The sequence below is a fragment of the Mchenga conophoros genome, linkage group LG8 (assembly GCF_057382185.1).
Source record: "Mchenga conophoros isolate Kocher_MC1m ecotype Shallow Benthic linkage group LG8, M_conophoros_male_GT1.1, whole genome shotgun sequence".
Lineage (NCBI taxonomy): Eukaryota > Metazoa > Chordata > Actinopteri > Cichliformes > Cichlidae > Mchenga > Mchenga conophoros.
The window spans coordinates 18,937,528-18,952,777 of NC_140533.1; the positions used below are offsets into that span (position 1 = coordinate 18,937,528).

Below are 15,250 nucleotides of genomic sequence, written 5' to 3' on the forward strand. Positions count from 1 at the left end.
TAAATAAATAAGTAAAAAAATATTTCTAAAGTCAGCACAGAAGTGACAATGAAGTGGAGCAGTAAAATGTGTGTTCACAAAAATGTGTGCTAAACTCAAAGGTTATCTATTTCACTTCCTCTCCTCCCCTGCTGTGATATTTTCCCAGGTGATGTGTGGACCAGCGCCAGCAGGCCCCACTCTGGTTCCCCCCACAAGTGGGGGCAGAGGTGGGCTGATGCGGCATGGCGTTAAAAGGAAGCTGAGACCTTTAAGCAGGCACAAGTATCACAACAGCATCTTAAATAATGCATCTCTGCTCGGCAGGGGTTTAACACGCGCGCGCACACACACACACACAGACATGCACAGCAAAGCACAAAGCGAAACACACACACACAAATTGTTGTCTAGCATCTTCTACTCTCCTTTAACACAAACAAACTGGGAGAGGTTGTTCAATTAAGTGCTCCTTTTTAATACATCTGATATATTATCAGACAAAGAGAAGCAGCTATAGTTGGGACTGTCGCAGGAGGGTGTCATTTGCGCCTTTGTTTTATTGCGGTCTTTGGTGCCATCGAATCCTTTACTTCTGTCTGTTGTGCGCTTGTGTGAGTGCAGAAGGATACATGGGGGCTACTGTATGTAAGATGGAGGCTTCTGTGAGCTTTTGCATCCCCGGTAAACCTCCTTTAGAGAACGTACGCGTGCAACATATGTGAACGGTAGCCCGGTGTGTGTTCTCTCCCCTGATAGAAGTGCAGCAGTGGTAGAGAAGCCGGAGCCTTAGATAACAGCATGGGGCCTCTCATTAGCTCACAGGTTGGTGCTTTGGTGGCTTCGACGCACACTGCATTGTGTTCCACCTCGATGAAATACCTCAAGGAGTCTCAGAGAAACAATTGTCAAAAAAAAAAAACACAAATAGAGGTGAATGATCAACAACGGCAAGGCAATAAATGAGCCAGCGACATATCTGAGCAGGTGTGAGGTGAGGAGACTTATTTTAGGCAGACAGAGTGGATCAGCTTCAAAAAGATCATGTCCCTTAATAAAAACCTGACACTGTCTGACACAACTGTGATAAAACTTCTCTTTATTAGTTTGCTTTTTTTAAAATCTATCAATCAATTAGCCCACAAGCAACCAAGGTTTTATCATTTGCCAGTAGTGGTTTACACCACTGTGATACCATGCTATTTCATTCTTGCACCTGTGTGAATGGAAGGGGGGTTCCCTGTCAAAGTCATTTCTATTGCTAAGTACTGCTGAGATCAGTCAATAAGCCTAACGACTGTAACCACAAAGTGATAGGCCAGGAGACAGCAAGAGAAGGCGGTGGAAGGAGGGGTGTTGAAAGTGAACTCCAAACAAAAGAGCAAATTCAAGAAGGGCTTTGATTGAAGAAACGCCATATAGCTTTTGAAGGCCGAGGGATCATCTCTCAGTGGTTATTTCTTTAAGGCACGCGGGCCCGATTAAACCCAATATTAAAATATGAAGGTGCTTCTAATGAAAAATCAAAGGCCCCATTTCCCCTCCCACACTACCAGTCTTTCCGTGTCTCTTTCACTCCTTCGCTCTTGTTCCATTAGTTTCTTCCTTCCATAGCCCGTGGTTGTGTAGGAGGGGACAGAAAGAAAGATGGAAAGAAAGTATGAAAAGACAAAAAAGAAGACAGCAAAGAAAATGAGGAAAGAGGGAGGGTTATAGAGATGAGGGACCTAGGTGCTGGTGGTGCAAAACAGAGACAGACAGCATTGGTTGGAGGAGTAAATCAATAGAGCAGAGCCGTCGGGGAGGCGGGCAGCCAGGGCAAGGATAGAGGAGAGGAGAGGGGAACCAGCGCAGGGGCCCGGGCTCCGATCACAACGCTGGCTTCTGGCGTGCAGTGGGGAATAAAGAGAGCCTCCCCAGGTCAGCACCAGAGAAAAAGGTGAGATTAGAGGAAAGTGGAGGAGGTATTTTCACAGAGTGAAGGTGGGAGGGGTTGGAGAGGTGAGTGCTGGAGGATGACGAGGAGGGAGAGTCTATCTATCTATGTGTGTGTGCGTGTGTTTTGTTTCGGGGGGGGTGGGGGGGTGGAAATGTGCATACAGGATACCTGGCAAGCCAGGGACCAACCGGCCCATTAGCCTGTGGGCACCTACATATGGTTCACTGAACCCTCTGCTGAGAAGAGCTCCTCTCCTATCAGTCTTCCCATCTTTTTTAAAGATACCTTCACTTTTAACCCTTTCTCTGCTTTGGAAAGAGGCTCACTCCTGACCTCGATTTATGATTCATTTTTGTTTGATGTCTATTCTTGGAGTGTTATCTAAAATTGAAAAATGTAATAAAATAAAAAAAAAAAGAGGAAAAAAAAAAAACCTAGACACAAAGGGAGAGAAGTTGGGCCTGGTGAGCATGTGCGCGTCCCTCGGTGGACACGTACACAGAAGACTATCTCCTTCAGTGCTTTGCCTTTTCTTGTAATGTGACCATTGTTGGCATTGAATAGCTGGATCATTAGCATAAGAATACAGCAGCACACATAGAGACTTAGCCAGATCATTATCTCTATATATTTATGTATACTTTGTTATTTCACTAGCCAGAACACATTCAAATGCTGATGAGGCCAGTAAGGCCCCCTTCCAAAGCCCTTCCAACATGTGCCCTCCTGAACTTCCCAATACACTTACGAGTTTCCTGGGAGTGTGCAGGTTCTGTGCTGGAATTCACAACAACGGTGCAGAAAATTTTTAAAAAGCAGTCAACTGATTGGTACAGACAAGACTTTCTTGCACCTCGTAAGCCAATTTAAAGGAAATTGTCTTATATTCAACATTAACACAAAGAAAAATGATGCTTTATTTATTTTTTAAACAAAAAAGTGCTAGAATATCCACAAAATAACATTAATTTAATGAGCTATTTGATTGTTTGCAAATGTCTTTTGTGAAATGAATAATTTGAGAATAAAAATACCAAGACAAAAACATACAAAAAAAGAAGAAAAAAAAAAAGCTTAACGGAGAACAAACAAGTGCTCTATGGTGATGAGGGGAACAAAACTAAAGAGTTTAGTCTCACTGCAGGAGTAAGCTGATGCTCTAATGCTGGCCAACCTCTGGGATAATTGAAAAAAAAAAAAACCTTAATTCATCTTCCACAATGTAATTCTGATCAAGGCCACAGCCAGATTCCACTGCAGGCTTCAAAAACACCCGAGAAAAGGCAAAATTGTTGGTCGCTGAGAGCAAAAACGGTTTCCCTTTCTTTCTGGCACACTCCCTCATTAGAAACACTTAGGATGAGAGGAAGAAACCAAGTTAATTGTGTGTGTGCATGTGTGTGCATGTTTCTGTGAAGGGGCTGTGAGCAAGGGTTAAAACATGTGTAAACGTAGAAGTTTTACTCTAAAGAAACACCACTAAAGATGAAATATACAGAGTTTTCCCTCCATTTACTCCTTTCCCCAGCCTTGGCGTCTCTGAGCCTTACTTATTAAAAGCAAATGCCACTGCCTAAAATACAGAGGAAAAACACAGACCCAATGATTCATAATATATTTCATAAATACTTCATGAATCCCTTCACCATACTTAAGCCAGTCTGGCAAAAAAAGAAAACATTGTCACCTATTCTAGTACCCGCTTGTCAGCACATCACTGGGGAGTGGGTGTCACATGTCACTTCTGGTTTACACTACTGCGTGGGACAGGCTCGGTGCACGAGAACTGGGGGTAGGACAGAAAGAAGAACAGAAAGGAAAAGAAAAGTGAAGGGGAGGTGGAGGAGGAGCGTGGGGGTGCTATCATATCATCACCCCATGTCTTTATATTTTCCCCCTATTATCTTTGGCCCCCACTCACTCCAGTCACTCAATCACACAAGCCCTGAGGACAGTGAGGGGACCTGGGAGGGCCTTCGCTTCTTGGCAGACTCAGCCAGACAAGCGTCTGAAAGCTATACTGATCGCTGTCAGTGAGTGTGAAAGTACGGTGACTTTGGAGGGGCCAGGAGAGATAAGCGAGAAAGGAAACGATCGCGTGGAAGGATAACGGCCGAATTTGCACACTGCCAAACAAATCCTGTGCTCCAGGCATAATGCAGATACCCCATCCATACAGAAGAGAGTTCACATGAAGAGGCACAGAAGAAGCCTATCTGTGTGATATTTGAGAGTCAAACCCTACGACAAATCATTTTGTTAAAGAGCACACACCTCGTTAGCAAGTAAATTTTGCTGTTGTGCCAATTTTATCCTAAACATCAGGCTTACTGGAAATTACACAGCATAATTTCAGTCTGGTTTCTTTGAGCAATGCTAAAGAAATTACTCATATAACTTAAAAATCAACTTTACATTCACAACCACCGAGAACACCCTATTAATTAATTAATCCTGAACTGGTGTCAACGCCTATATTTTGCCCAAAAGGACATTTCTAAGTTGAGACGCAGACCCATCAACATTCAACGATACTTCCATTTAGACTTAACCGGCTGTTAAATTACATTTATCAATTATCCCCTTCTTTTAATGCTTCCAACACAATTTACACATGTAAAACATACATGTTTTTTAAATAAAAAAACAAACAAAAACTAAGCAGAATTAGCAAAGTATTGCCAAAGTATTGTCTCCCGTTTTTCAATAAAAACCGAACACGGCACTTTTGGACAGCACAACTTTTTGTCCTTCTTGTGACACTGTCCTTCAACCCAGATTTGACCTACCATTGCCATTACGCCATCAAACATGTAAAAAAGTAAATAAATAAATAAAATGGTTTCAACATGAGTGACAAAAGGCTAATCCACAAATGAATCCCATCTTGGTGTCCATAAAGGGGACATGGTAAAGCCTGCAATACCACAAATCCGCAAAGGGCTTGTGCAAGACGTACTGCTCGCAACGATTTCCGAATGAAAGCCAGAATTCATAAGTAGAAGAAGAAGATCTATTTGCTTACATCCTAAATCTGCACTCAGCGCAGAGGAAATATAGGGAGAGAGGGAAAAAATCCCTGTCAATTCAGGGAACTCTTTTATGACTGGTGATGAGTGATTAGACTTTGGTGTTGTTGATGGGTTGTTAAGCAACAAACCATGAAAAGAGTCAATCTGCATTTACTCCTCTGTGTTTAATATGAACAAGTAAGCCAAGGCAACCTAATGCGATTTATAGTGTCTAACATCCAACTAATGTTGGTCTGTCATGTTGTTGCTTGCAGAAGTCACTTTAATGAGGACAAGGGGCAAAAAAAAAGAAGCCTTCAAGCGGGATTACAACAATGCTAATATATAATCGCTAGTTGTATGTTTAGCTTGGAATGTACAGTCGCCCAAAAAAAATCTCACTTCAAAACTTAAATCTCAACATAATTACGATCAAGTTGTGCAAAAAAACTGCATTTAAGATGCCAGAGCTCTTTAAAACAAATAACTTTTTCATTAAATGACTTTGCAAACTCTTCATTCTTTGCTAAGGTTAGTAACTGTGCCAAAAGTAATGAGTTTATGACCACTCTTGTTAAAGCTGGATAGTCTCTACAATCTTCAAGTGTCCATGATCATTTATTTAGTTTTTTAAGATAATGAAAAACATGAAAATGACCCTCATATTCAAGTGTTTGACTCCGTTCCATCACTCAAAATTCACATTTCAAACACTGAACTCCAACTTAGTGCAGAAGCCAATCACACAAAGACAAAACCCTGAAAATTAAAATATAAATCCAGAAATATGTTAATTCATTGCCACTGATGAATAGTTTGTGGTTGACCATCAGATTAAGAGGACACAAAAAGTTTTAAGTTTAGGGCCAGAAAAAAAAAGTCTCATGGAAAACTTCAGATAACACTCTCAAACATGTTTTTGAGCCGCGTGTAGGAATGTCAGTAGTCATTCATTAGTAACTCAGTCTTGATCGAATTTGAGCATTAAATTATCTGTTATATCTGTGCATCCACACTTTAATTAAATCATTTCTACATCAAAAAAAGCTTAAAAGGTGCTGTACTCCAATTCATTAAAACCATTTTCAGTCATTGCCTCAACTGAAAACTACATGTCAAGTCTCAAGATATCATTATAAGGTCAGTGAAACCACTTATGAAATTGATATATGGAGTGAAAATATTCAATACCATTAGCTTTTTCATTCTATTCACCTCAGTGCACCTAGCAGATAAACTGTTGAATTTCTCAAGGCTGACCAACTCTTTTCCAAATGCATTAATTATCTCCCTTGGCAGACACTGGGAGGCATTCCACCGAAAATACTTTTATTAAAGAAAAAGGCAATCCACACATCCTATTTGACCATGACTGAAGCTCCAAACAATACCCCAACAGATAACTGGAAATTAGTAAGGGATAGTTGAGTTCCTGTGACAGTTGGCCTCATGATTTAACATCAGGGTCCATGTCGGAATAAATGAAGCTGGGAATGAAAAGACAAATCATCACCTCAATCTTACTGAATGGGCTCCTTCTGAATTTAAGTACTGCACTTCAGACAAATTAAATTTTGACTGTATCGCATTTTTTCAAATCTTGCAATAACTAATAATTTGTACTATGCCTACATATTTTCCGACCTCATAAGACCGGGTGACGATATGCGTTTCAAAAGAAATACTGGCATGTAGATAACATGTTAGTGGGTCCTTGATGGAACATTGTGTGGCGTATTATGACAAACCAAAAATAGTTTTCTATTCAAAATTCAATAAGATGAAACAAAACGCATAACACAATGGATCTCGTGCCATCAACAAAACTGCCTTGACCATTATAGGACCTCCTTTTTAATAAATGACAAAAAGATGTAAGGTCTCAACAACAAAACTTGTCAAAGCTTGAGATTTAAAGACTATTAATTAACCTTTTAACAAACAAACATTTAGACCAGTAGTGTTTATTTGGATATAATAAAAAAGAAACGATCTAAAGAGGTGAAACATATTCGGAGAACTAGTTGAGAGAAGAAATGAGAATATTGTTGTGAGTTAAAGCATGAAATGTTTAAAAAAGGCATTTCACTTTCCCAAGGACTTGGCATTTAATTTATATTCTGTTTTGTTTGCTTAAGTATTTTTCAAAGCATAATTAAGCAAAGAAAAAGAAAAGAAAATGCATAAACTTATAAGCTTATAAGCAAGAACTCAGATAGGTTTTCACCACAGGGACACCATTTTCAATCTTGCATATTAAACATAAAGCAGAGGTTAGGCATAGCAATGGTAAGAAGAATTTATCAGAGCAAGTCCAACCACATATCAGCAGGGCAAAGTAATTGGTGAATGTGCCCAATATCTTCCTGATGTTGAAGCTTACTCAAAGAAAATTCTTAGATCAACACCGCCATCTGCTGCCAGCAGGAGGTGTGCTGATAGTCCAAGTAAGCCATGCAGTGAATAATCTCTCAAAAGGGTTCAGGATTTAAAATGGGGAAAAAAAATATGAAGACACTTGTCTAAACTTCATAGCTACTGCAAAGTAATGACCAAGAGTTGTGATTTTTTTTTCTTAAAGAGATCAATACTCCTCATGAAATTTTATATTAAATAATTGAGGCAAAGCTATTCCAGTGAATTTATACCAATTACATAATGATAACAATGATATTAGGGCTGCAAGTTACAGCCACCGGTGCATCTTATTCAGCTAATTACTTACTGATGATTGGAAAAGCAGAAAAGTGTTAAAAATTACAAGGAAATTAGAAACGATTTGCTTGAAATTGATAAAGTTACTTCATTTTCAATAATACCTGAGGATTGTTTGTCATTTAACCAAATAATGATGACCTAATCTAAATAATGTCAATTTTGTTGTTAAAATGACAAAAGAAAACTCTTCATTTTTATTGAGTCTACATAATAAATCAGAGACCTGACAATGATAAAGAACAGTTTGTCATAGTCAGGCGAAAGGAAGGAGGGGTCTCTGTACTCAAAATATATTCTGATAAGAGAAATTTATCAGGACTGACAAATGTATCTTTAAATCCTCCAGCCAATGTTGCTTTACGATGCCTCATTATACACAAGTCACACGAATCACACATTTCATGGCGTCCAGTTTCACTCACACACTTAAAGTTGTGTTTTGCGTGACGCAATCAATGCCTGCGAGTCCTCATCTTGCCCACTGGGACAGACCTAACCTGGCACTTTGAAAACAGTGGCTCTGTTTGCCCAATAGATTTCATTAAATTAAACTTAGGTTAGGCTCTCTTTCCCTGATCAAAGCCACTGCTAAGAGCCATGCCATTCTTCTCCCTCTGATTTGAGCAAGCTGACCCCATCAAATAGGATTTTCATTTCCCTTTTATTTATTTATTGTATACTTTGGCTTACTTTTTATTTTGCTTAAGCTGCTGTCTGCTTTGGCTACTACAATGTCTGTTTTGTCGTGGCTCAGCACCTGTGAGATCCCCATGGCCCCCGGTTTTATCACAATGAAGCTGTCACCCAACAAGCCAACAAAGCTACACCTCATATATTATATATATATATATATATATATATATATATATATATATATATATATATATATATACACACACACACACACACACACCCCTTTTGGGGTGGTTGTTTGATAAGTTTTCTTTCTGGATGAAATGGCTGGGTTTCTGAGGTCAACTCCAGCCCTCTGTCTGAAAAGGAGAAGGAATGAGGTCTCAAGCTGGCACACCAGTGGTAGAATTACTTCAAACCACGGGTGAATGAGAGGATGAGAGAGCAGGTTAAGGGGGGAGACACCCGTGGGAGGCCAGTAGGGGGTAGGTTATGGGGGAGATTTAGTAGTGAGGGAGTGGAAAGGCCTTGATATCCACAGAAAGCACAACAAAGCCGGAGCTTTTTACATTAAAAAGAAAGGACATTGCCCTTTTTTCCACTCGATGCCTTTTCGAGCCGAGTGTCATGTCCTCCCTAGGCCGGCAGGAAGTGAGAAGCTGAGCTCAGCTATAGCATTTGGCACATCTGAGACACATCTGAGGGGGCTGAAGTTCTTGCCTTCTGAACACTTGCATCAGATTTACGGGAGACGAGATATACTAGATGTAACTCTGTGAGGTGGGTGATCCTGGTTTAAATGTGCGCTGATTTCACCGCGCCACACGCAGAGGTGTAAAAAAGAGAAATTACAGTCAAACAGGGAGACTCACAGTTAGAAGCCAGTCACTGCTTTTTTATTTTCCGGACACCCGGATTATCCTACGGCTACCTTCTGCTTTTTATTTCAGTACAAGCAATTACAGACACGACTTAAGTATGCAGCGATGTGCAAAAAAGAATTTAGACATCATCATACTCTCTAAGGACTGTGCACACCGGATTTTTGCATTATAAAGTGCATGGAGGAATGCCATGTTTTGCCAGGGTGAAGAAACAATTTTCGTCGCCAGCACATGCTCGTAAGACAGGGAAAAAAGGCTAGAAATGAAAATTAGCACCAATATCGGCCACAGCAGGTGTTAACTGCTTGATGATTAAGCATGGTAAGAGTGGGGAGAAGAAAAGTTAAAGATTAATCGTCAGCCAATTAAATGCCTATGGCAAGAAAAGCAAGCTGTTTTGGCACAGAGATCTCTTCTATGATCTCAGTTAGCACATCTCAGTGGCGTGTTCACAGATCACTAGCACATATTATTTGAATCTAAATGCGGTGTTTGTGCATGTTTACTTGTTTGGAGCGGTGAGGTGGGGGAATATAAAAAGTATTTTGTGGTTAATGATGATTAGATACCAAACAAACATTTAAGAAAAATAATGAGTGTTGGTGAAAAGCATGGACTGTAGTAGTCATCTGAGGTATAGATGGGCAGTATATCATAAATAAATATGTAGTTTTTCATATGTGCATAAGTCTATTTTGAGTTTCACAACTGCTACTTTTATTTTGACATTTTGTATCAAATCAAAATTACTCAACACTTGGAATTCTGATTATATTGGCTATGCATTGTGCATTTTTGTGATGATCATTGCACTGCTTCCCGTTACTTCCTGAAAACCTTCCCATTAAACTTGAGCTATCCAAATATCCTCCAATAAATCCTCTACAAGCGAAGAAAAAGTTCAGATTTGTGTGGAAAAGTACACACTTTATTCATTTCAAGGTTTGGAGAAAAGTTTGTTCGTTATTTTGGCCAACCTCTAAACTTAACACATTAAGGAGAAGCCTTTGCTGAATTTCCTCAACAGGACTTCAACAATTCAGTATATATTTTTCCAACTCATTCTGAGGCTGTGGATTTAAATCACATAAAACTTGATTCGTGGAGGGACACGTGCTCTCAAGCTCAAGGTCAACGGCTCTTACACTACGGGTTTATTATCATGTTATGAGCACCAGCAAAACAAAACTGACAACAGAAAACAACAACAACCACAGAAAAAAAGATATAGTTAAAGATACGTTACCACTACGATTTTTCTTAACATTATAATGCCAACAATCAATTTAAAATGCTTTCACAAGGATCAATTTAAAGATATAATAATTAAAATAAGAGGTTAAAAACGTTTTGGATTCAATTGCACTGGATAATTGCGTATTTCTGAGTATTATTGATTACGTGAAGTACCTTGGGCAATATTGGTAGCTCAAAATGTAGACTAAAAGCAAGTGACCCAAAAGACCAGACTGTTCATTAAGCTTTGATAAATCAAGCCAAGACATACAGTGATTTATGAATTACTAAACAAGGCCAGATTCTGCAGCAACAACACAAACACACACAACCCATTCTCGATAGGCATTGCTTGAAAGTTCAGATATGAACTCCGAATTAACCTCTGTGGATGCACCGCTGAGCTTCAGTGCAAGTCTGTTTGTGAGTGCAGGAATTACTGCGAGAGTGAGAGTTACACGCAAACAGTCCGCAGTTTTTGGTGTTTTTCTAACAGTAAAGATAAATAAATAATGATGCAAATTTCATGAGAAAAGAAGTGTTTTTCGAGGATTAATGTTTAATTATTTGGTTAATTTACAGCTATTGCAGAGCGATGGAAGTATGTGAAGCCTTGAAATGTCATGAAAGGGATTTATGCACGTGCCACAAATTCTGCTGATTACTTACAAAAACGATGTGTCTGAACAAAGGCGGTGATGGAACAAAGTGTTACTACATCCTCTGAAGAATTATTAGCAGAATATGGTCATGCACAAAACGGTACTGTATTTCACTATTGGACATGTGACAAAAAAACTAAACAAAACAAAAAAAACGAAGGCAGATCGATTGGTCAGGGGTTCATCTTTTTGGTAAGATAATGACACAAAACACTGGAACAACAGAACTGCACGCACGGTGGCCTTGAAAAGATGGAAAACCATCACAGTCTCTGGACTTCATCCAGCTCGTCTGAGTGGAAGAAAAGTAACCCACAAATTCAACACGTGTGTGTCAGCAGTGACTGGTTCCAAACCAATTTTCCAAATGATATTTCTTTGAATATGCATTTTATAATTTAATTTCTGAGTTTAAAAAAGCTGGGGTGTTTGTCTTATGATGAGTAGTTTATAGACGCTTATTTATTATGGAGCATCATTTACACTCTCAGTAAGAACATTACAACTATTACAACTGTTGCGTTTGCATGAGAATTAAAAAAAAACATTTCATGACATATTGAAATACTTACAAAGTCTTTCTCAAGCTTTTCCATCTCCTGTTTATAGCTCTTCAGCCTGCTGTTGTACATGGCTCTGCTTTGGATGGGGATCTCTCGCACCTCCAGGTCCATCTGCTCCAGCTAAAACCCACAATTCATCCAATTCATTTAAAGTCAAACATTCCTAACAGAAATTTTAAGAGTCATTTCAAAATCGAAAGAAATACTTGGAATATAAAACACTGCCAGAGTGACAGATTTAGAGCTCATTATAATACAGATTTACATTAAAATATTAAAAAGTACAAAATAGACTGTATATGCACATTTTTACATTTAAAAGTTTAGTTTTTTTTATGATCATATTTCCTGCACAAGCTTTCTGAAAAAAATTTTAAGGGCAAGTTTTACAGTTGTGTGCTCCCTTTGAACACTTTTGAACAGATTCAACTTCAGCAGCATTAACTTTAATATCCTCCAGTGCCGATTGTAAAATCAAACGCCTTCTGCTGGTGTCACTCAGTTGTGATAAAAGTTACAACAGAGGAAGTATGTTCTGTAAGTACACAATCAAATACGAGGGCTTCTTCATTGCCATGACACGCATGGGCCCAACAATGTCTGAGTGAATGAAGCAAAAGTACATCTGATGCATGGGTAGACAGGTCTCTCTGTGGCAGATTTGGAGGAAACTCATCACTATGGCATAACAAGACAACCGCAACAACAATTTGTTTCTGTCAGGTGACTTTGCTCATGTTTAAACAGCAACATGAAGACACCCACCCAAGATAATGGCTTGAAATGTGTCATAGGGGTGTCACTTAAAAGCAGATTATGGGAAAGTAATCATATGAGGAGGAAGCCTCCTTTCTGCCATGTGAAGTATGTGTGCATGTGTGTTATGTCTACATGTCATGTCACCACCAGGATAATACAGGTGCTGTTGTCTGGTGCCAGTGAAAATTGTCCCCTCCCTCTTTCCACAAATTCATTATTTAGGAAATGGGAAGAGGAGAAAATTACTGATCAAAGACATACCAACTCTCTGACTTCTTCAAGCTGTTTGTCGACATTTAGAACCAGCTGTGTCTTCTCCTCTGAAAGAGAAAAAAAACCCAGCAACATATTGATCAGCCGACGGAGGAACAGCGCTTCATGACAACAGCCTAACTCCCCCGCAACGGGGGAAGAGAGGGGGAGAGAGAAAGAAAGACTGGGAGAAAACAACACACGAGGACACATTTGAAGATATATTTACACATTCTCTCCACACGACGAGCCAACATTTGATGTCTCTTAGTTATTGGCGTCTATGAGGCCTTTGTTGGTTTCTGTTGAGGAGCAGCGAGACACCTCATGCCAACTCAAAGGGAAGGGAGGTGTCAGCTTTGCTCACTTGCCAGAAGTATGAGTCCCACTCAGAATGACTAACGCACTGTTCTACACCTCACCCCATGGCTGCTCTACCACATTACCCATTGAAACTCATTAGGACTTAAGAGTTCCAGAGCAGCGTGCAAACTACAGCGCTTCCAACAGTTATTTAAGGCAACGGCATTATCACTTTCCCTACATCTACATGAACTAGTCTTTGTCCTGAAATTAGATCCTGGCCAAAGATTTTGTTAGTTCATGGTATGCGGTATGGTGTTTACTAATCAAGCATATTTATGTTAACTTAAAACAAGAAAAAAAAAAAGAAAAGACCATTGCCCAAGGCTTTGACATAAAGTATAAGCAACTTACACATATAGTTTAATAATAATAAAGAAAACAAAAAAATGAAGTTAGGAAATATAGGAAATTCTCTTATGCATAAATACCATTAATAACATAAAAAATATAAAAGAGGGTAAAGAAAATAACATTTAATGTCATCTTAACATGCAGCCTTTACTTTAGAAACTTTGGTTTAAGAGATTTATGTGCATGTTACTTTATCACACATCCACCATATGTCATTGTTGCACACCCCTGTGGTAACAGCACTCCCCAGCACCAGCAGCCTCCCTTAAGTGGAACAATGCACCCACCACACAACAGTTCGAGGAAAAAGACAAAGCGATCAATGTAATGCAAAAGCGAAGCCAAACTAATGTTAGAACCATCCCAGACTTGAGGTGTTGTGGAAATCTTTTGCTAACCATGGTGTGAGATATATCATACTAAATTTTAAATAGTTTAGAGTACATTTGTAACACAAAGTTGTGTTAATGTTATCAGTGCATCAGCATATCACAACAGTCAGTCAAAGTGCTGATCTTGTAGTATATTTGGTTTAACAGTTTAAGAGGACACCTGTGGACCTGATATACTGACAATAAAAATTCTGTTAATTGTTACATTTTTTTTTAACTCCCAGAAAACAAAAAGTGACATAATTATAAATTCACAGATAAAATGTATCATTACAAAAAGTGCAGCATCTTAAACACCAGCTCCGTATTGAGTACAGATGGTAAATGTTAAGAGGTGATGCCTACAAAGTCGAACCAATCTTACATTTTTTACAGTAATTAAGAAATTCTGAAAATGTTATTTGCTTTTGAAACCCCAACAGATGTATTCTAATAAAGGTTTAAAAGCAAAGTATGAAAAGCATTCTAGGTAAAATACAAACAAAAGTAAATCACAAGAATACCCAGCTGTGGGACTGCAATAAAAAAAAAAAAGCTAAGCCAAGATCTTCGTTTCTCAGGTGCCATAGGCCAACATGGCCCTTAAATTCATTTTTAAAACCTGTGTCCAACCTTACAACCTCTATAGTAAACAGCCAGAGGCAATTCAGTGAAAGATGAGATGACGCTTTCGTACTCAGGCTCAGGCCCGAGCTAGAGGGCTGTGAAATATGTATGGCTATTTACCAAGACTAGAACCTGCTGACAGACGGATGAGGAGTTTTGTAGACAGAAGTAAGGCAAAAATGAAGAAAACAAAGGGCTTGGTATTTTTCTTTTACTTTTTATGTTTCATATTTCAATGCCAGTGATTGACAAATAATCTCTTGCCATGAACATTCAAAAGTGAAAACTTGGAGCCATGTTTAATAGAACAAGGATGTTGAGTCTTGTTCTGTTCATAGTATTCTTATTCAAATTTCTTCTTGATGTTGAGTTTTGGAGCAATGTTGCAAAAAAATAATATACAAAAATTAATTGTTTGTGAGCATCTAGGTCATGTTTTCCACATGCCATGGCCATTATCAACAACATAACATGCCAAGTAAAAGTAATAAACTACAAGAACAATGTTATGGCTCCTTTTTAAAATATTAAACAGAGGGGATATCATGGGCAAAATGCATCCACTTGGGTAAGAAGAGCCAAAAGAACTTAAGAAAAACTTAATGAGTAGGAAGGGAATTGAAATTCAACTGTAAACTATTCCATTGGTGTCAGAAAACACACAACAACTACTTATGGTTGTAATGCATTTTCTAGCTTTGTACATATTCACACAGGCTTCCTCTGACACAGTCAACAGATGGTGAGAGGAAGCAATGAGAAATTACTCTGCGGAATGGGCTGCCATGAGTCTTCAGACATGCCAATTCCAAACCAGAAATATTCAGTCAAGCGAGGTTTTGTGAGAGCAGCGCCTTTGAAAACCCAATGAGCAAGTGTGAGCCGAGAGGAAGAGATAA

The 15,250-nt window shown here is 38.9% G+C and overlaps 1 protein-coding gene across 3 annotated transcripts in view; it reads right to left on the reverse strand.

The window, feature by feature from the left end:
- The window catches only part of vti1a (vesicle transport through interaction with t-SNAREs 1A), a 112,614-nt gene that overhangs the window by 92,719 nt on the left and 4,645 nt on the right, over positions 1-15,250 (reverse strand). For all 3 annotated transcript variants that reach the window (XM_085284731.1, XM_085284730.1, XM_085284732.1), the window contains exons 2-3: positions 12,646-12,704; positions 11,635-11,745 (exon numbers count right to left, since the gene is read on the reverse strand). In XM_085284731.1, the coding sequence (XP_085140857.1) occupies positions 11,635-11,745; positions 12,646-12,704 (170 nt within the window). The remainder of the gene's footprint in view (positions 1-11,634; positions 11,746-12,645; positions 12,705-15,250) is intronic.